Consider the following 23,280-nt stretch of genomic DNA (forward strand, 5'->3'; position numbering starts at 1 on the left):
GAAAAGAGACTGTGTCAGCGACCATCCAGGGGTTCTGGGGGGCAATAAAGCAGCTATCACTTGAATCAGGTCCACAAAATGCATAAGGAGTTCCTAAACTGAGCAGGCCTCCCCCCTCCACTGTGTTGGGCTCCATGAACCAACAACTCTACTAACTCCACAAATTCCATCTCAGTGGCACCTGAGGGAAGAAGCTGAGCCCAGCAAGAGGAGCACAGTCTTAAAACCAGGGCACTGGGCAAGGAGACAGAAGTCTAAGTTCCAATGCTAGATCTGCCCCTGTCCGTTGGTAACGTGGATGGGAGGTGTACGGAGATCGGAGAATAAAGATTCCTTAAAGCAGGAGACCCATGCAGATATAAGCTTATTCTACCTTATTATCCAGGTAACTTCCCAGATACCCCTCTGGGTAGAACATAACCAACAAGTAAAGAAAGTGGATTCTGAACTTGGTCTGAATCTGGTGTGCCATGAAGAAAGGAGTCTAGAGGTTGACTATCAAGTTATGTCATACTCTACAAAACTATAAAGTGATACAAAATCCTACAGAGCCTCCCGGCTGACCAAATTGTCAGCCTTCTATACTAACTAGAATAAAAATTTCATTATGCTTTAATTTCAGCATCTTCACAATAGGGATAATACTCTTTATTTTAGTATACTTACTTTATATAGTAGTTTGAAGGTAAATTTGAAAGAATGTACAAAGACCCTAAGATTCTGATGAATAGATGCCTTTCATATCCAAGATCATTACTAGTAAGTACTTCACTCTTCCTCTAACACCTCTTTGAAGCAAGGAGGAATAGAGAGAATTATTCTACTCTAAAATTGTGGGAAATTGTGAGAATGACTGTCTAAGCAATTTCCCTTCAAATTATCAAATACTCAGAGGCAGAGCACAGAATGCCAACTCTCTACCAGTCACCACTGGAGAATGGAATAACAAACAGCACTGGATTGGGACAGACCTGGATCCCGGCTTTAGCACAGTCACTCATTAGCTGTGTAACTTTGGCTAAATTATGCAACTCCTCCGGGCCTCATTTTTTTTTTCATCCGTAAAATGAACTCATGCTATCTAACCTTCAGATGAACTAAAAAAAAAAAAAAAAAAAAGTGAAGCAACTAGCAGAGTGTTTGGGTGCTCAATAAATAGTAACTTGTGGCAGTATGGCCATGCTCCTAAAGGCTTTTTATTATGCATTAGTGAAAGGCCAGGGTATCCACAGACAGCAATTTAAACCATCTTGTAATTTATTTTAAAAGAAATTAATTCTAGGAAGAGATGTAAAACTCCCCAAATTCGGAAATTAAAAGAAAATATTAAGATATATTTATAGAGAGAAGGAATTTGACATGGAAATTCAAGGTGATGACTGCTTTTCTTTTGAGTTTGTGACTTAATCTCATTCCTTCTTCATTATTTCTCACATGTGAAGCAATTACTTTGCGATGATAAACACAACTGCCCAAGTAAAAGCAATATAAAAGATTAGTTGCTCTGTGTGAAGACAGGGAAAGGAAAAATGTTTTTCTTAAGTTTTTCAGTGAAAGACAAAGTTCTCAAAGAGATGGTAGGGGTGCCTTAAAAAAAAAAACTTAGGATAAAATATAATTCTTCAAGTCCCAGTGCTATTTATTTCAATTGTTATTTATGTTTAAAAATAATACACAAACTGAATGTTTAAATCTAAATGGACCACAGCATAAGCAACACTCCATTTGTCTTGGCTGTGCTAATACGCATGCAGGGAGATAATCTATCAAGTTACTAAAAAGCATAGATAGATTCAGATGCTGACATACAAATGTCCTTCTGAACATTTATATTCTATCAAGCTGGGAATACTTCTAAAAGATGTATATGTATACAGTTTATCCAATATGCTGGAACAGCTCTTATTTTTATTCTGCCAAATAAAGAGAAATTTCTCTGTAAATGTGATTGCTTTAACTAACTCCCAAACTACAAATTTTCTTCATGTTTCCTGGCAGGTCTATCCACCATCAAACTATCCAGGTTTGTCAAAGCCTTGACAATAGCCCCAATTTACAAAGTGACTGTGACTTGGCCAGAACTCAAGATAAGAAGTTAAAACACACAAAAACAACAGTAAATTTTGAGAATATGCAAGGATTTGGAAATGGCCACCCTGTTTAGGAAAAAATGAAAACATGAAAAAAGTGCAGAGATTAGTGATATTTAGAAGGTACCTTAAAATGAGTAAGTGAGGGAGCCAGTGCGACTCAGAAAACTAAGATTTAACATGGACTTTTGGTATGTGGATCTACTTACTAGCTGTGTAGCCTTAAACAAGTTACTCATAATTTCCTAATTCATTAAATGCAAGTAAAACTCCCATTTTGCTACATTTTACACATGTGTGAAAATGTCTAGGAAAGTGTCTTGGAGGAAGAAGGTACTTGATAGATGTTAGTGTCCTTCCTTGAAAAGAGACTACAAACTCAACTGCCTACAAGGACCACTCAGGAACAAAACTCTGAGGTCCTATGACTATAAGATAACAGAGAGCATAGCAGGAGTCTATGTATTATTTGAGTACATTCAATCCTGCTACAGAGGATGGATGAAGTTCATAAGAAGGCCTAAGCATAGCCAGTAAGTAAGCTGGAAGCTTATGCAATACAGGGAAATGTCACAGAATGTCTGAACAGATAACGGGTAAGCAAGCAGCTTGTGAGACTCAACAGAATTCATAAGATATGCTAAATATAGGCCTGTTACTTATAAGACTTGCCAAACATAGAATAAATATGACTGAACAGACAAGAATGCTACTTAGATACAGATATTGTTAAGTCATGATCATGAACTCCCTGGCCCAACAGTTATGACAGCTATTGACCACCCTTGGTAACAAGTGGCCTGGTCCCACGCTGACTCCACGTGCGCTTTACCCAAGAACTGCATGTGAAAACCGGGCTGTTCAGCAGGCCACCGGCCAGCCAAGTGTGTATTGCTCTGGTTGCCCTCTGTCAGCGCAGGCCCCTTGCTCAAATCTCTAGTCTTGCTAAGCACAGCAGGAAAGGTTAAGTGGCACAGAGGGGCGGGAAGACATGATGTGACCCTCAGCTCAGGTCGTGTGTTCCGTCCAGCTGCTCCTCCCTCCCCTGGCTTCTGTGTGTGTGTCTAAACTGATTTAATAAACCGTGTGATCAGAGACTTCATGTGGTCCATGAGCCTTTTGCACAATGCCGTCAGAACTTGTGTGAACCTAGACGCTATCCCTCTATCAGGTGACCTTCTCCAGGACAAGGAGCTCTGAGGCCTGCGGTAAAGCAGAGCCTCAGGCTCCACCCCAAGAAGAGCCACTGCTCCCACGCAGCCAGTGTCACTTTGAGGGGACATCAGCCCAGGCTTCCCAGGTTTTCTGATATTCTATAGAAACTTGGAAAATCTGGATTTCCATGTCAGCTCTCTCAAGTTTTAAATATTGACAACACAATCCAAATTGTAAACATCTGTTCAGGCCAAATAATACACATCATTCACCACCAGTTTGTTCCTGCTGCCTTAAGTTAATGTGTGCCACCAGTCCTGGCACCACAGTCTGTCATGTGGTCCTTCAGGGGTAAAAGGAAGATACCAAAATTTGAAGTTTTACAGTTTACCGAATCTCACTTTCAGGGTCTCCCCCATTTAGGGAGGACCAGACAGATATGAGTACTCAGTGCCCAGCATCTCCCCAGCTCTAGGGCTTCACTCAAAAGGGAAGAAGGCTCTCAGGACTGAAAAGAAAATGATCAAGGAGCTATTTGCAGGTGGTCTACAAGTTCTTGCTGGACAACTTCCTTGAGGTTACATTCAATATCATTCCTTATCCCTGTGTTCTTTGCTTTTATCCTTTGCAGGTGTCTGACCAGGAGTTAGAGAAAAATGAGGTGGCATGGGATGGGCAAGAGAAGGAGACTACTACTATAGTACCTTTGAAAAAAATCAGATGGTTAAAATTAGGACAGGTGGTATTTCAGACATCGTGCACTTGAGTTAAAGTGTGTAACCCTGGTCAGCAAATGGACCAAAGTGATTCTGGACCAAAGGGCTGACTTCCTGCAACCACATGAGAAAAGGCAGGGACTTGTCCTTTCCTGAACAGCATGAGTGGAGCATGACTAGGGTGCCAGAAGGCTCCTTACAGGGGACAACATTAAAAACTGCGCTCCCAGGAAGAGGCTGGAACATGCCCAGGAGCTCGGGATAACGCCCAGAGGGTAGACAGTTGGCAGACGTCTACCGCTTTCTGCATACAAGCCAGAGCAAAACTAAACTACTTGATGGGTGCTGGAGACTGTCAGAGGCAGGACACGTGTGCGTGCCCATGCTGCTGTGTGTGCGTCTGTGCTACGCGTGTATTCACACACTGGTATACTGGAGAGCAGAACAGAGAAGGTGGGAGGGAGGCAGGAAGATGGGGGTGTCAGCTATCTCAGACTCAGATGCAGTCAAGAAGCTTGGTTGTCTACTCTATCTGGACAACTGGAGAGCCAACCACATCCTGAGGAACTCAAGGGGTGAGATGGTAAGATGGTTAATCAATGATGGAATCCATCAGCATAGATAGAGCATGAAGAGCCCCAGGGTTGGGGTAGGACTGCTTATAAAGAACTCAGGGTCACAAATTCCTGGAGCTATGCCCAGTGAGGACACCTTGTGACAGGTCTGTGTGGGTCATATTATTGGGTAACTTCTACTGGGTGAGGGCTAGGGACTCAGTGCTGCACAGACTGACAGGGCCCACAGAGCATACTTCTAGGGGAGAAGACCAGCAATAAACATGACCTGACTGAAAAAAGAAAACTGTGACTGCAGTCTGTGACATCTGCTGTGAAGGGAATAAACCAGGTTATGGGATGGAGAATGCAGGAAGAGGCCCTACAGCAGATGGCACCACTTTAGGAAGGAGACAGAAAGACAATCTTGAAAGACTACTTTCACTTTTAACAGGAATAAATACTCTCAGGGAACAAAATATTTAAAAAAAAATACATGAGCATTGGCTTTTTTCTTCATATTACCATGTTAATATGTAAGTTAAAAGGCAGGGAATTTAAAACAACACTGGAAACATCAGCTTATTTCTCTAACAAGAGTATGACAGCCTCCATTAGTCTTAACCACAGATTTCCTAGGCCAGTGTTTTGCATCATGCTGAAATGTAATTTAAAAATTAAATTCTACCCACTCTGGTCCTAGCTAACTAGAAATGGCAAGTATGATGCAGTGTAATTGATTTCATATAACAATCACTGAAAAGCACTTGAAGTGGGAGTTCTAAAATGACTATTGTAGTCCAGTGAGCGGTATTTCCTGTGACAGCAGCCATTTAGTGCAAGCACAGATTGTACAGGTACATTCTGTTGACCAGTAGGTGACATTCGCAATATTCAGCACAGAATGCGTTCTCAGAAAATAGCCAGACTGGCACACCCTCAGCTTCTCTGCCCGTCTCTGACATTAGCTGGCAGGACAGACATCTCTTGAAGCATATGTGGACACAGTCTCAGAATGACGTGCTAGTGGGACCCATTGGAAGGTGTAAGCACAAGGACAATAGGACTGATGCCTGACCAGGGGTTCCCAGGTGTGTATCTTTCAAAGATCAGTAAAATAAAGAGGGAAGAGATGCAACATGGAGATGGGAACTCTCTGTATTTTCAAATAAGGACATTAAACACCAATCCACAAATTGTGACATCTATACAATGGGATTCTATTTAGCAATACACAGTAACAAATTATTGTTACACTCAACTGTGTGGATAATTTCCAAAACATATGTTAAATGGAAGAATCCAGACCCAAAAGAAAATGCTGCCTGGCCCCATTTAAGTGGCAGATGAGGACAGACACAGCTAATCTGTGTTTGCAGGAAGGAAGGAGGTCAGTGCTCACCCAGAAGCTGGGCCTGGACACTGACTATAAAGGAGCATGAGAAACTTGCAGGGATGACTGAAAAGTTCTAAATCTTGATTGGTTACATGGGTATATACAGATGTCAAAACTCATGAAACTACACATGAAATGTCTGCATTTCACTGTATATAAATTGTGCCTCAACACAGTTAATTAAAAAATTAAATGTAACCAAAGGAAAAACCCTATATATTTACCTATCCTTACAGATATTTCATAAAAGAAAGTTGTTTTTAATTCCCCCTGAAAGAAGAAGAGAGTCCTTTTGAATTAAATATATTTTAGTTTAATAGAAAGCTCTATTTTTCTCATTTTAAAGCCAGTGATGGAAATTGTATATGTGTATGTGCCATCAGAGATCAGAAGATGAGTATTTGAGAACCACTGATGAATCGCCTCCACTGCCCACCCCCCCCCAATTCCATCCCTGAACCCTATCCTGACCGTTCCTTTAACAAGGGTCACCATTACTTCATCCCACAATAAACAGATCACTGGAGCTACCAGATTGGGGATTAAAATGAAAATGGCCAGAAGAAGGAATGATCTAAATAACTAATAAATCCTCTTCTAAGGAAGGGTAAGCAGAAAAGGTCACGAGGCAAAGGGAACAGGAAGGGTGAGAAAGAAGCTGGAGAACTCAAGGAGCCACACCTCAGCGCGCTCTCTCTTCCCAGGCTCTCCGGGGCCTGCCAACTCAGAGGAGACTCGTTCCCAGTGGGACCTGTGTGTGCATGAGTCAGCTCAGCTGCTGAAATGAAGTGGCAATGACAACTAGCAAGATGCATAGTCAACAGGGGTCTATTCTGGGTGTCAAGACCCTGCCCTGCTGGTCACAGAGGGCACGAGGCCTTGCTAAATGCACTCAGGACCCCAGAAGACCCTCAAGGAGGATGGAAAACAAAAACTGATTTTTTTGGATGGAAGCAGCAAAGAGTCTTCTAAAATATAAAGTGAATAATATAAACTATCTATATACATTAAGATCAGATTTTCCCTCAAAGAAGATCTAAAACTAAATAGAATAGACTCTTTTGAAATTAATGCTTTTTACCTTAGCCTTCTTAAAGCCAATGGCTTACCAAGAGAATTTAGTAGGAGCCACACTATTTCCTAAATGTGACTGTTTATTCTAGAAAACATTGCCTCTGCATGAAACAGTCAAATGATGGACAGATAGGGTTGACATACTTAAGTTTAAAAGTCAGAATGTTAAGGGTAAATAAATAACCCCCCCCCCAAAAAAAAACCTCCACAAAACACAAAACCTTTTAAAAACACAATTGAATACTGAAAGTCATTAAAAGGTTTCCAAGGGTAAAATCTCACTCATTCTCTACATCTTTTTAAAATTAATTCATTTATTTTTAATGACGAACAGTTATCCAGCACTTACTATATGGCAAGCCCTGTTCTAAGCACTTTACATATCTAAGCACATGCACTCCTTGTACCAACCCAGCCGGGCGGGTTTCATTAACCCCATTTTACCGACGGGGCCCAACGAGGTTGTCCGACCTGTCGAGGTTCCCTGGAGGAGACTGAACAGGACAGCACTCCTCCAGCAGCTAGGCCTTTGCTGGAGCTTGGCCATTTTTGTTTTGTTCAGGGGAGGGACAATATATTCATGTCATGTTTGTTTCTAGTTCTGGTCCCGATACTTCTGTGACTGGGTGTCCCCATGAGAACCGAGGACTTCAGCACACCTACTTGTGAATGCACCAGGGACCCTTCCCATAGGGTGAACTAGGAATTTTCCAGGAAACGCTAACAGGCCATTTCTGGTGCTAACGATTACATCACCTGTGATAAGCCCAAAAAAGAAGCAGAACAATGACATGCTTTCAGAACTTCACTTTGATAAGTTCAAAGAAAGAAAAACTCTTTGGTTTTGGATTTTTTATATTCTGAAGTGAAAGCCTAAATTTTCAAAGGCCCCATAAGATATTTTGTATTTGGTTTCTCTAACTTGCCTTTACAGTAGCATCTTCAAAATTTTGGCCAGATTTGCATATGGCCTGGGCTATTTATTATTTACTTGAAATTTTTATTTAAATCAACTCAGTTTTTTCTTGTTTCTTTTTTTCTTTTTTAGATATAATTGACACACATTATATTAGTTTCAATATTAGTATACAACATAATGATTAAATATTTGTATATCTTGCAAAATGATCACAATAAGTCTAGTTAACATCTGTCACCATACAGTTACAATAAATTTCTTCTTGTGATAAGAACTTTTAATATGTATTCTCTTAGCAACTTTCAAAAATGGAATACAGTATTATTAACTATAGTCGCCAGGCTGTACATTACATCCCCAGGACTTATTTTATAACTGGGAACTTGCACCTTTTGACTCTCTTTACCTGTTTTACTCTCTCTTCTGCCCCCTGCCCCTCACTCAGTCCCCTTTGGTAGCCACCAATCCGTTCCCTGTATCTATGAGCTTGGGTTTTGTTTGTTTGTTTTTTAAATTCCACATATAAGCAAGATCATACTAAATCAACTCAGTTTTAAAAAATTAAATATTTTTGTTATCCATATCTTAGTTTTATGTATGAAACTTATTTAATACTTATATTTTATTAACACATTTATCTATTAAAATACATAAATCTAAGCACCAACTAAAATCATCACATGTCCGGTGCTGTGAGGTCTATGTTTTGGAGAATTCAAATTCTGAGCTGGTAAGGTCAATCTTTATCCTCTAATTAAAAATATGGAAATAATACAAACACATCTTCAGAAATTATTTTATGTATGTATATACCATTACATATTGTATACAAAGGTTACTCTACACACATACACATGCACACACGAACACGCAAGCACATACACATATACAATTTCAAATGGCTGAGAAAAAGGAACTGAGCAGGAATGAGGCATTAAGCCAGGGCAGTGGGAAGTACTGGATCAAAAACATAGTATAACATTAGTTATTCTCTAGGACTGAAAGAACAGGCCAGCCTAATATTTTAGGGCTCAGGGGCTCCCCTGAAGGTGTATGGGAGCAGGGAAGTGGGGCGGGCTGGCTTTAGGATCTCTCCCCCACCTCCAGAAACAGCAGCTCAGTGTTTATGTTTTCTACAGTGTCCTTCCTTGTAAGATATCGTTTGAACAAAGGGCTCAGCTAAGAAGAAATTTGGAAACTACAGGTATTATCCAAATTCCTTCTTTTACCCATGAGAAAACTAGGCTCAGAGAAGGTAAAACACTTAGGGTCACTCAGCAAACCATAGCAGAATCAGAGCCTAAAGAACTCGACAACGAGATTCTCAGTCTGGCGTTTATCTGACCCAGCCACCTCTGAGAACACCTTCACACAGACGTATACTGGTGACTTTGGTGGATGTCATTACATCAATACCCTTCCTTGAAAATGAAGAGGTGCAATTAATCATTAATTTCTTAAGGAGGGGCGCATGGGCGACAGCATTTAATAAAGTGTTATGAGTCAATGGGAATAAATTAGAATAAGATGAAGTCATTATCTTAGAAAGATGATGTAAGGAAATAGGCACATCTCTTCCTGAAAAGTTGTATTAATCAAATAATGCCCAAAACAGAAAGCTTCTAATTAGTAATCATAGAAACAACAATAAAAACAGCAGTAGTAACCATAGTAATAGCTATAATTGTTTTATCACATGCCAGACACTAGACTCAGCACTTTAGATGTGCTGATAACCCTGAGACATAAATGTTATTATTCTCATTTTTATAGATAAGAAAATTGAGCCCACACCCACAGGTAGGGTACCCAACTGTCCTGAGTTACCTGGCATTACGGGGTTTCCCAGGGCATGGAACTTTCAATGATGAATTTGCGAAAATCCTTGGCCACCTGGGTTGGTTGGTCACTTTACTTGTGGGGCTGGTGAGTGACAGCAACTTCCATGGCTACCTGACTCCCCAACAACCACTCCCTTATACAGGATAACTTCCCTCCATGTGCTACAGTCAAAACTTTCACACACTGGTTTAAAGAAGGGAGTAACCAATATCTTACAAAACAAGATATTCACATGTAGCTCCTCCTTTTACAAAAAAGACAGAGAAGGCATTGCATTGCTTCAAGCCTCCATTCCTCGAGAAGAGTAAAGAAGGGACACTTACCTTGACCTCAAACTCAAAGTGTTCGTCCTTTCCTTGTCCGCAGAGAACATAGCGTGGAATATTAATTTTAATTGGATCCTTCAGGTCATCTGGATTTGCTCCCAAAGAGCGAGAAACCATCCGCTATCAAAGGCATATCAGATGGGGAGAACAAAGAAAACCAAGATCACTCAATTGCAAATACCCTGCTTGGGCAGATGGGAGAAAATGTTTCAGGTAGAGAGAAAAGCATCAAACTAGTAGAGCTTATTTAGAAAAATGATGGTTTCCTTTGAAAGAAAAATGCTAAGTCTCTTTCATAACAAAAGACCATTTCTCTAGGTATACCATTCCCAGAAGTAAGGGCAAAAGCACTTCAAAATGTTGTTTGGCTTTGAAGTTTCTTCCAATTTATAAGAACAAGTGAAGAAAGGGACAGATTATATATTCTGACTTTTAAAAAAATCAGTCTAAACCAGATTCCTTTCAGAAAAGTCTTGATCATCTGACTTCTTTTTTCTTCATAGACTATCAGATGGTTGTACACGCTGGAGATTTATTCAAATTTACTTCATTTTTAACTTCTAGACATATTTATAAGCCAGTGTAGTGTGGAAAGCTCTTTAAACCACAATTAAAATGAATCCCAAGCATTTTCTTCAGGCTCCATTTGATTAATAATCAACTTAGCTCTGATAAATATTTATGGTCTGAATGGTGGGAAGCCAGAGGGGTTTGAGGAAGAGGCATTATGAAAAAAATAAATCTTTGAAATGAGTTCTCTTGAGTGTGAACAGGAGGAAATCTCTGAATGATTCACATCATTTGCACTAAACTGAGGCTTTAGAAAACATAAGAAAATGTTTTTGAAGTGGTAGCAATAATAAAATAATTATAATCAGAATTATAGTTGCATTTATTGAATACTACTATATCAATAATTTCATTTAATAATTTATATGCATTGTTGCATTTAATCCTCATGATCTCCTATGAGGTATTAATCTTTTTTAACCCTATTTATGAGATGAGAGACCCAAAACAGAGAATTTAGGTAAGTTGACAGAAGTAAGTGGTAGAGCCAGGATTTGAACTCAGGCTAACCTAAAGCCCAGATACACCACCACTGTGCCATACTGCTATAGCAATATTTAAACAAAAATTTATCCATCTGAGACAAATTAAGCTAGTGAACACTTCAACATATACAGAATTTAAGATGGAAACTCCATGATTATGCAGTGAATACTACTACCTGACTAGGAAGAAAACAGTGGGTAATGTACTCCCTTTTTCTCAGGCAGAAAGGGGTCCTAGATCCTTGGATCTCTAGCCAGGTATAACATAAAAGGTGCAATCCATCTCTGTGGGGTGTGTGTGTGTGTGTGTGTGTGTGTGCGCGCGCGCGTGAGAGAGAGAGAGAGAGAGAGAGAGAGAGAGAGAGAGAGAGAGAGATAGAGAGTGTTATTTCCAGATGACACAGAGGCATATGATTTATCTCAGACTACTGCTTTCACCTAGCTGATAATATAAACATTTTGGTATGACATGATGTTACCAAAGGGTTTTAGGGCATCTTAATCTTTCCCTGTGTGGCTGGCCACCCACAACAGTAGTGTACCTATTTAGCTGTCCCTGATGTCAAAAACCATAGTAGAAATTTTTAAAAGCAAGTTTTTTAACAAGCGCATTGCCAAAGACCTTTCAATTCACCGACAGTATATTTCCAAATTACTTTAACTGTAAATAATCCTGAAAGAAGAAATATGTTTTTCTACTTAAAAATGATAAAGCAGAGAAATAATTGTGTGGTTTTATTTCTTTTCAAAGAACACAATCGATGTTAAGAAATGTCTGACCTACAAATGCCAGTTTACCCATGAAGCTCTTGCTCTCTGCCTAACCCCTGAAACCTTCTATGTTATGCTTAACAATTATATTTTTCAAGTAGGAACATAATCTGTTTTCAAAATCTGACTCAGTCACTCTGGAAATTAACTTACTGCATGTATGTGGATTGGAGGTTGGGGTTGGGAGTAAACTGGAGCTTGGAGTAACTTCAGCAGAACGCTGCTGAACAGATTTTAAGCAACTAGCAACTGATATTTGCTCTACCTTACGAGGAACCTGGATCCTCCCTACAAATTAGACCAAAGGGCCAACACAGCAAGCAGCTGATATGAGGAGCCATCTCTGTGCAGTTGCAGGATCTTTCCTAAGAGGAGAGAATGAGCAAAAGGAAGAAGGAAGGCAATTAAGTCTTTTTCCTTCAATCAGCTAGGACCAGTGTATTATCGTGTATATGATGGGTTCTCAAAAAAAGTGTAAATGACAATATCAGCAAGGGTTAACGCACTTGGTGTTAAAACTACTCGTTATCTCCTTTCCTGAAGCAATCACAGAAAACTGAACTTGGGATTCCATGTTCACTTCAAAGACTCAGAGAGAGAGAGAAAGAGAAGACTTGGAATCAAATCCCCATTGAAGGACTTATAACAGTCTGAGTAACAGTCATCCATCCCCACTGCACCTAAGTTTTCTTTTGTCTATGGAAATGGGAATATTTACTAAATGCCTACTATATGGTAGGAACACAAAGCAGTGTATCGCCTTGTGGGATTTCTGGTTTGAGTAAACCGATAACATAGCAGGGTTAGTTCTGATAGGGACACTGAGTGAGAACTATGAATATGTACATTGCTATTCTAAATGTACTGAATTTTACTGAGGAAGAACTGCAATCAAAACTGCCCAGGGAATGGGTGGTTAACTAAGCAATGGAGAGTTAACTTTAACTTTCTAAATGCCTTTTCTTATAGGTACCCTTAGGATATACAATCAAACATTGGTATATTTTTACTGAGCACCAACTATGTGCTCAATAAACTGTAAGTTTTACAAAGTATCTGTAACTTCTAAGGTCTTCTTTTTCAGTTACATTAAGTTTTGAACTAAGATTTTTTTTTTTTCTACTCTAGATGGACTACATTCTAAAGTGAGCAAATGCTATGTTAACTTTCGTTTCTATGTCAGTTTTCAAAGTCAAGCAAGATTGTTAAGTGATGACCTGATTACTATATATGCCTTTTAAGACTGGAAAGTTCTCTATTTCTAAGAATGTATAATTGTGAAACTAATCTCTAATGAAAAAAATAAAAGTTATTTGGAGCTTAGGTTCATAGATCCTTTAAAGAAAAAAATCTCTGCCTTCAGTAACTTAATTGGGATATGAATTAAGTAGGGACCAGGTATCTGGGAGTAACTAGATCTTATACTTATGCACCTCACTTAAACCACAGAAAGCCCTTTACACACCAACACCTGCAAGTGTAGCTCAAGAGATGGTTCTAGATGGGATACAAGAGCCACTGCTTCAATCAGGATCGATCAGTGAAGTGTAACAGAATCCTTCTTTCATTTTCTTGCATGTTGGGGACTAAAAATATAGTTAGAGTCCCCTGCTATCATCGGTGGTCACAGTATGCTTCAATTTCGCTGATTTCAAAGTAACTACATAGCAAGTGTACAGAAATGAAAAAAAAAAAACCATAGAAATAACTGAAAAATAAGCCATGGATCTAAAGACATTTGAGGAAATGTATAAACAGATAAACAGAAGAAAAATCAAAAGTGTGTGTTTCCATCAAAGCACTGCTGCAATGGAAAATTTAGAAATTACTTTTTGAAGCCAATTTCATGAGAAATACAGAAGTCTCAGGATATAGTGTAAAAGGTTCCTGACATTTTCCTAAACTATGTTTATGTTGGGCAGGAAGAAAAACTAACAGAACTGTCTCCTACATTTACTTTTTATTTGCAAGTAGCTATATTTTGAATATCTTGAGTTTTATACTAGACAAGTAAATGTATGTTGTATCACATTATATCCCTTTATTTATGGGAGCTTTTAAACTTACATGTAATTATTTATTTTAGAATAAGTCACAGTTTTTCTATATGAAGCAAAGAAGATTCTTAGACTTGGAAGGGAAGCTGCTGACATATCACAGAAGGAGGTAAAGAAACATGAAAGGCTGTATGTTCCAAGCATGTCTTGCAGCAGATCTGGCAGTGGTAAGTAAATACACAGGACATGTCAAGCAACTGCACTGTGGAGTGGTTCTATTTAGAAGTAAAAGGTCAAGGAAAAGCACATAATTAGTAACCTGGGTTGTATTTCTGTACATAAGAAATATCATCTTTTAAAATAAGATATGAAGAAATATTTTCTGATAGCTTTTAATGAAAGAATGCCCTGTGCCAACAAGTACTCTTATTTTTCGGTAGTTGGAGAAACACTATAGTTGTGTCGTCAGCCAAAAGCAGCAGGCAGATCACAGGCTACATTTTAAATATTCAGATTAGACTCTACTACTCTCCCTACTCAGGCAGTCTCCTTCAAAAGTGTCAGATTAAGGAAATTAATAGGAAGAGGCTTTGACATCCACTCAGATAACTGTCGGCAGTGCAGAGGGCAGAACGGACCAGTCCTACAGGGAGTCATCAGTGTTTTCCCCTAAACACTCTAATTATGTACCAGATGGTTGAATTCAGTGTATGCTTTAACTATGACAAGGTCAGACCTAAGGACTGTTGTCTGGTCTCCTAGTGCCAAAAACCTAAACTTTGCTTCTAAAATACAGGCAAATCTTGGTTGTTATCAGATTTAACAAAATTATTAATTCTCCTGTCTCTGTTCCCAGCACAGCACATATTTCTAATACCCCCTTTTTTTCAATCATATACACCATAGTGGTAGTTCTAATTAGAGCAATTACGGATCAAGCATCAACTATGTGTCAGCGCTGTGAAACTCGGGGTCTCACTAAAGGTCTGCTACATTCTCAAATATGAGCCATTCTATTGGAAAGAAGAAATAAAAGTAACTTGTGTGAGCAGATGCAAATTATGAATATTGTAAAGAGCCAAGGTAAGTTTATATTCATGTCTAGAAGGTAAAGCCTACCTACGTGCTAACACCAAGCTGTCTTGGAGGCTTAGTGCATACAACTGAATTAGATTTTGCTAGGACATGGGACCACAGGTGCCACTGGCACACCCTGGCCATCCTTGTCAAGGTGAAGACTTAACAGCAGCCTGACATGAAGAAATAACACTAACATTATCTCATTTTAAAGTCAGTTTAGAATACTCCCATCAGGAAACAGAAATAAGGATTTTCAAATACGAAGTATATCTTTAATTTTGATATATATTTCTAGGGGTAAGTTATCCAGAAAAGGACACCAAGTTGGACATAGATACCTGTGGAATATCTTATTTACCTTCTGGGCCTTTGGGTAAATCCAAAAGGTTTGGGTAACATTTACAATCTATGATTCTTACCAGAATACAGTATTTCATCCACACAGATCTGAGTTGGTCAACATTATTTCACAGTTTGGACATACTGGATAACTGATGAATGTTTCAACTTAAAACTATTAAAAATGTTGCCATTTTTCTCTAGATCACCAAAGACTAGTCCCTTTAATGGTCATCATTTCCAGATAACTCATCATTAAATAGATGTGTTTTAAAAGACTAAATATGAGTCTAGAATGACTGAGAACATGGCCACAGCTGCTAAGTGACTCGTTACCAAACACTGCTAGAGACAGTCTAGTGCCCCCAGCAGGGGAAAATCACATGCTCTCCCTTCTAATTCTGTAATGTCTTTGATTAACCATGAAAGTTACTGCTCATCTTCATTCATTGATTTTTGCTGAGTCTTAGTTTTGGTTCGAACTCTGCCAAACTCTAAGGGCCAGAAGAAATAAAAGTGTGTATGGTGGTTGGTCGTTGGGGGCGAGCTAGAATTCTCTTTATCAGGTTTCTGTAGAAGACATTGTTTAATCTTCCAGATAAAGAAACAACATAAAACATACAAGATTGTCTGTACTATTTATTCCATGGCTGTACACACTTTTTCCCAGAGAAGTTAAAAATGCAGAGAGAGAAAAAAAATGACTGAGGTCCACACAAGGAAACAATGGAATTGCAAAGAAACTTGTAAGGCAATTTTTTGGGGGAAAGAATCATAAAAAGACAAATAATCTTAAATATCTAAAAATTCCAAGAAAAAAACTTACAAGTCAGAACAGAATAAACTTAACAATTCTTCCAAATATTCATTCCTAGCATAGTCATTTTTTTAAAAAATCAATAAAAAAGTACTCAATGTCAAGAATAACTGTGACAAGGAGATAACTTTGGCATTGTGGTGAAAAACGCATTCTGGAATAAGGTCTGTGTTTGAGTTCCAGTTCTCAGTCAAGTGATCCTTTCTGAGTGAAATCCCCAAATATGAAATGGAGATCGATAATAACAATTCCTTAATCTCAGGAGGGTCCAGGAATTGTTATTCCCAAGGAATGACACATGGAAAGGAACTCTCTACACTGTAAACCACAATATAAAGAGTGGTTGGGATTGTTATTACTATAATCCACTGCATCTTCAGCAATGAGAGATTTTAACCAGATCTTAAAAAGGCAAGAGGAATGATTTAGAATAAATTTTTCCTTCTCACCAACTAGATTATTTAGTTACATTCCTTATAAAGAAGGCTTTACCAAATTACAAGGATGTATCCTTAACAAGAGATTAGATGGTAGTGGTTTGAAAACTGTGTTGTGTAAGCAGCAGCAGAGAGAGATAACTGCCTTCTTTGAAGGGTTGTGATATAACACAGATTGTGGAACAGACTTGTTTTGTTCTGCTATAAAAGGGTGTCATGGAGAGACAGACTCTGCAGATGGAGACCACAATAAGAAAGATTATGGAAAGAATGGTCTAACAATGAGAATAGTTTCCAGCGAATAAAGGTAGACAGAGGTAGACATCAGTCCATCCATGCTTCAGAGGTAGACATCAGTCCATCCATGAGGGTGTCAGGCAAAGACTGAATTGGAAAGTAAAATGAACTAGGTAACTTTAAGGAACTTATGACATATATTCTTCCTCTGACTGAATATTTCCATTAGGGAGAAGCCCTACAAGTTTTATCTGAATTTTTTCTTCAACCACCATAGGAACCATGACATAATACATCTGTGGTAGATTGACTTATTGGTCTCAATTCTTCCCTTCCTTAGTCATGACATGGCTTCTTGGTGGAAAGAGTGTATTTCCTTGCTCATTGACTTTAGACTCAGTCATGTGATACGCATCGGCCAATGTGATGTTAGCAGTCATGATGCAGTGACTGCAGATGATCTGCAGCCGACAGCAGAGTTGCCTCAATCTATTTGCAAACCGTCAGTGAGAAATAAAAAGGTTTTTTGTATGTCACTGAATTTTGGGAGGTTATTTGTTATTTGGCAATAGCTAACTGATACAACATCCATTACAAAACATATTTTAACAAATGATGCAGAATTGTCTAAGATACATACTGGAGGCTGTGTAAGTACATTATCAAAATGACCTCATTAGAAACTCATCTACCCATTACACTGCTCGACCATCAAAGAAGCATTAATAAAAGTGATCTAATATATTTATCATTCAAAAGTGCTCTATTTAGCATTGAAAACTAGGAAGAACAAAAATAAAAATTAACATAATTACTACTGTTGGAAGACACAAGTATTCTCGCCAAAGGATGAACATACATTTTTTTAAAATAATAAGAACAGAGAGACAAACTGTTTTGAAATGTTTTTCAACAAAGCCTAAATAAATTCACTCTGCCAACCGCAAGTTTGCAAAACAGGCATCTGTGAGCAAAATGGATTTTAATCAAATTCAGATGAAATCTCTGTTTTAAAAGTATTCAAAGAGGTTTTGTAGAGTACATTAACAAGCCCCACAATGTGTTTATGTCTATATCAAAACAATGCAAAATGTCACATAAAGCATGTATGAACCTTTTATTTTTCTGATGCAGAAACTCATTACAATTGAGATGCTACATTAAACTGGATGCTGAGACTTTCATACCTGCTCCATTACAGCAGTGCTATGGGCTCAAAACTCCTGAAGAATAAGCCGGTAGAGCCAGAGGGGGGCCACTAGAATTGAAGCCATGGTGGATAATGGCTCAAATACTACTCCACTAGCTTCTACAGGCATTACAACAACCTTAATATTTACTTCATGGATAGTAAATCAGATTCTCATATCAGCAATCATATTTGAGCTCAAGGTAAAAAGTGTGCTTAGGTGAGAGAAGTGACATGTAAAATCTGAATGCCAGAGGTAGCCTCTTTTACATGGTGAGCTCTGGCTATAATCCTCATTGTGGCATACTTGAATCATAAAGCAAACTGAGAAGTTAGAATGAATGTCTTTTATGCAATGCTCGTATTTGCTACATGCTCCATGCATGAACAATATTAAAGGCAATAACTTATCAGACAGTAGAATTATGCCTTTTTACCTATAAGGACAAGCAAGTCTGTCTGCTTAATATTTGTCACTCTTCATTAAAATTATGTACTATTTATATATTGTTTCCTTTCCAACCACAGCATCCTCATGCTGGCATCTTAAATTCAACCCCCTCTGCTCATTGTAATTGTTAATTTTGTCCTTTTCAAGGATATATGAGAAAATACTCGATGGGACAATTTTTAAAAAGATAATGCAAAATGTGTTAGCAGAAAAAAGTTAGAAAATATCAAACCACATTAGGCAACATATTTTTACAATATTAGAAGATTATCATGGTTCATTCTTGAAAATTTTCCATGGTAGAAAATCTACCAGCCAAGAATATGACAAGCCAATTTTAATAATGTCCTCATCACGGACTCAAAGCCTTCATGTATGTATGTCTGTGTGTGTGTTGGGGGGAGGGGAGAGTCTAAGGGTTGTGGAAGTGGCAAAAACAGGCACCATTTAAAAACATTTAAATTTTATTGTCTTAAGAAGACAAAAAGTCTCTATTTAGCCACTGAAAACAAGTCTGCAACCTCCAGCGTGTGGATCCTTATATACTCCACAATTTCTTGCCTTTTCTTAATCACTTACCCAGTACCTGGGTATACAAGAATTAACGAGGAAAATGTAGAACAAGTTAATTAGCTTGTTGTTAGCTCTGATGGGGGAAAGAGAAGATCTGTACTTCCTGGCCAAAGGGAGATGTAAATTTCTGGATGGGTAAAGCTCTGACACTGACTTTATCATTCATTAAAAATAAAATGAAGAGGAGACTATGACATTTATGTTGCCCACTATGGAAAGATCTGACCAGAATAGAAAATGACCCCTCCATGCTAGGGGTAAAATAAATGGCTCAATGGAGTTGCTGACTCATTCCACTGTGTAAGGTATTCCATGAGTAGCAATCATGAGCTTGGCGTGATCCTGGCTGGAAGGGGAAGCAGAGTGGTTGAAATGATGAAGACGTCCGCCTCCTTTTTTCTAAAACTTGGGAATTTAGTAGAACACACATGCCCAAGAAACAGGAGTCTACTGGTGGAGTAACGTGGGGTCAGATGGAAAAAAAAGGCAAAACGTGTAACCTAATCCTTACGGGCATGTTGAATAGAGGTGGACAGAAAGGAAAGAGTCGACCAGAAGAGAGAGATTTTGAACTGGCTGGTTTTAAGCCTCTGACAGAGGAGGAGGGCAACCTACAACTGGATGGTACTTCTGAGGCTGACATGGTTGTGAACTCATCTCAGAAGGCCTTGGCCAGAAGTTAGGAGTGACTGGGTTAGGTGAGAGGCAAGAGGGAGGACAGCCAGGGAAAGGTGCTGAATGCCTTCTGAGGTGACCCTATAGCTGATAAAATAGTGTAAAGAAGCCATTAGAAAAAGTAAGATATGGAGATAAAGAGCCTTCCTAGAACAGAAATACGAGCTCAGAGAAAGAACTGGCACGCGGGGGAGGGGCATGCGGCATGGGGGAAGGCAATCAAAGATCAACCAACGAGTAAGAAACTGAAATCACAAAGGCTGGAAAAGAAGAGTCAAGAAGGTTGAAAGGCAGAGTGACAGGGCAACTAACTGAGAAGGAATGCTGCAGGGCATGTGGAGGCTTCACTGCACCTATCACAGTGAGGGGAGGGCATCTGAAGTCTCTGGGTCCCTTGGGAAGCCTGACATATCACTAATGTGCTCAGCTATATAGCTTGTCCTAATCACGGCTAAAACAGAAGATGTCAGTGAAGGTTATTGCCCGACTGGGTACTTTCTCGGGCAGTATGAATTAGTCTGCTGGAACCCAGCAGGCACAGACAGACGCCAAGCCACCATTCTATTAGCTGATGTGAAGCCAAACACAATCAAAAATGCTTTAATCATCTCACAAATAATTAGGAGGACCTAAATTTACAAGGTTAGGGTTCAAAAATATGAAGCGAGGTGGTGATAAAGATATTTTAACAGTACTCTGCTATTATCTATTTTTATTTTATTGTAGATATTTAAAATATTTGCCTCTTCAATTTTAGAGGTCTGCATTTTTCCAGTTTCAAATCAGTTAGCTATACTGAGAGTCATAGTCCTTAGCTGCATTTATAATGTTCATTTTATTGAAAATTTCAAAAAATATGCATAGCATTTTCACAAGTCTCCTTAGAGCCTTGTCATGTGTGAAATTAGCCACAGAGCCTCATCCTGAGAATTGAAGGTTAGTTTCCAGATGTCGGATGCCATGTTATGACTGTCGTGAAGACGCAATGAGCTGGTGAATGAATGGACATTCTGGGTATCTTGAGAGTACTCAGATGGACTATTTCTTAAATGTGATGGAAGTCTGAGTTTTTGTAAGAAGACAAGTTCGACCACTGGTAACGTTTTCATTTCTGGAACAACGATGCACCTGAATTCACTTAAAGCACGGCATTTGATCACATCGAATCGTGTTCGTGGAGGAGGTGTGTTTAGAGACGAAGTGTGTGGATAGAAAACTCGATCTTCCCTCACAAGGGCAATGTGAGTGTTCAGAAGGACCAGCGACTGGCAGCAACCTTCGCTGGAGTCACCTTCGATTCTGACTGTCGTGTAAAACAACAACTGCACCTCCGCCAGGGAGGGGATGTTGACTTCCATATTTCCATGAAGAAAGTAAACCATGTCTACCAAGGTGTTCTGGAATTTGGATGACAACTGAACTCCGTTTGGCAAAAGTAAATCAGGGATTTCTGCTTTCCAATCAAGAGAAAGCTGAACCAGATCATGCCGGAGCAAAGGATGATTAGTACAGGCAGCGGCATCAGCCTGGGGCATCAGGACACCCAGGAGGTCATGGCATATTTGCTGACAGAGGTTTTTGTTGTAACTAAATACAGTCAGCAGCAGACTCTCTGCAGAACCCAGGAATCGAATGTGCTGCCCACCAAAGCCAATTTGAATTTCCCGTAGCCCAGATAGAGGAAGATCATGGAAAATGCCCATCGAGCCTGGGTGGTTATCTGACCAGACTAAAGCACATAAAGTCGAAGGAAGCAGGAGCAAACATGCTGGCTGGGGGTCAGGTTCTGTGCAGTTGGCAACAGCAAGCCAGTAAATGCCTCTGACTTCACAGATGTCACCCAAACTTTTTGGTAGGGAACAAGCCACATGCTCAAGAAAGTCTTTTAAAGGGTATTCTTGAAGTTGCAGCATTTGACCTGGGAATTGCACAAGGGTCTGCTTAAATGCAGAGCTCCTTCTAGCATCTTCATACTCCAGGCGGACAACTGAACTTGGCAAGGAACTTGGTACCTCCGTGGCTGTAAAGCCTAGTGCTCTGTAAGGCACTGTGCTCTCTGCTGGCTTCATGGCCCTTGCCTCCTCGCTGTTGCTATTGCCAACCTGATCTGCAGAAAAAGAATGAGATTCTGATGACATCCAGTGTGACTTCAAGGGCATGTACAGGGGTAAGTGTTTCACAAACGGCAGTCTACTGATGAACGTTGTTACGTGGGGGGTGAGCCCAATGGGGTCCCACAGGCTCCCCAGGTGCCTGGCTTGGCTGATCGCCTGTGTGCCTGCCTGTAGCAAGCGACTGCTGGCATCTTTATAAAGGTCTGAGAACCTGTGATAAAAGTAGCCCAAACCACTGTTTCCTTCTGGCCTGATATTTATCAGTGACTCTTGGGCGCTAGCTCTTTTAGAAGCTAACTCTTTCTCAGTGTGCTGCTCACTACAAAACTTCGAGGCTGGTGCACTCTGAGGAATGTCGGCGGATGCACTCTCCTCACTAGAAACACTTTCCGAAAGAATATAGCAGAGTAACTTGCTTTGCCTGGTCTGCTTGCTTCCACTGTTCATAGACACTTCTTGGGATGTATGTTGCAGCAAAGTCCAGCTGGACTCGATTCCCAAGCCGTGTTCATCTTTATGAATCATAAGCTCACTGAAATTTTCTGACTTTCCCTGATAATATTCTGCTCTGCTGGTGTTGCTTTCATTAAGAATAGAGATTTTAGATAGATTGAGACATTCGGGTTGAAAACCACCCACACACTCAGGACGACTGTATCTGTAATCACTGTCCTGCAGCACCCCGTGTGCTGAGGGCTGATCCCTTAGCTTGAAGGTTGTCTCTTGTGATGCTGAGGAGGAAGCCGCAGGGCCTGAGATGTTCCATGTCATGGGGTCATTCTGGTGGTTTCTCTGATCCACCTCCCTCTTCTCCTCTCTGCTGGAAGTGTCAGTGACATCTTTGGGCGGCAGCGGGGCAAGACACCCTTTCTGTTCAAGATGTCAAAAACAGTTGAAATTGGGATGTGGTAGTAGTTTTTGCAAGTTTTTTTTTTGCAAATGAAGGTTCTTGTAGTCGTTGGTTTCATTGTGTGGATTGATTCAGAGGTTAAATCAAAAGCTTAAGCCATTTATATTGATTGATAGATGATTTAAAAATATATGATCTAATTCACAAATAGAACATCAATTTCCTTATTAGATAAATTGCTGAGAATTTTTACAGAAATACCTTGTATGGAATTGATCTACAGTATCCTTTCTTGGTCTAATATTTACTCATAAATAAATCCTAAGACCTTTGGGTCAGTTTTCAAAAGGTCAAATTTAGTTGTGAAAATGAGTCACAATCACATGTCCACATGTAAAAGTTATCAGGGAATACTTATGAAAATCAGACAGCAAGGCCAAAAGAAAATGACAAGTATTCCAAACCAAGTTGTGCTTCTCTCGCCTCTTGGTTGGTTTTATGAGAATCTTTCATTTTATCTGGCTGGGTGAGACTGCTATTACTACATATACAAACCAACACCAGGAAAGGCCTGGCCCTATGGATACAGATAAATGAAAGGCAACATCCTCATCTTCATGATG

General features: G+C 39.5%; 1 protein-coding gene across 5 annotated transcripts in view; it reads right to left on the reverse strand.

The window, feature by feature from the left end:
• Positions 1–23,280, reverse strand: part of KIF16B (kinesin family member 16B) — a 272,147-nt gene that overhangs the window by 64,013 nt on the left and 184,854 nt on the right. For 3 of the 5 annotated variants that reach the window (XM_016122013.2, XM_016122011.2, XM_016122012.2), the window contains one exon: positions 18,494–22,677. In XM_016122013.2, coding sequence (XP_015977499.2) covers positions 20,575–22,677 — 2,103 coding nt within the window. In that variant the 3' untranslated portion in view covers positions 18,494–20,574. Of the gene's footprint in view, positions 1–10,069; positions 10,193–18,493; positions 22,678–23,280 lie in introns of those variants that run through there. The other 2 variants (XM_016122017.2, XM_036229690.1) reach the window with 1 other exon arrangement.

This window comes from Rousettus aegyptiacus, unplaced genomic scaffold (genome assembly GCF_014176215.1).
Source record: "Rousettus aegyptiacus isolate mRouAeg1 unplaced genomic scaffold, mRouAeg1.p scaffold_m13_p_12, whole genome shotgun sequence".
Classification (NCBI taxonomy): Eukaryota; Metazoa; Chordata; class Mammalia; order Chiroptera; family Pteropodidae; genus Rousettus; species Rousettus aegyptiacus.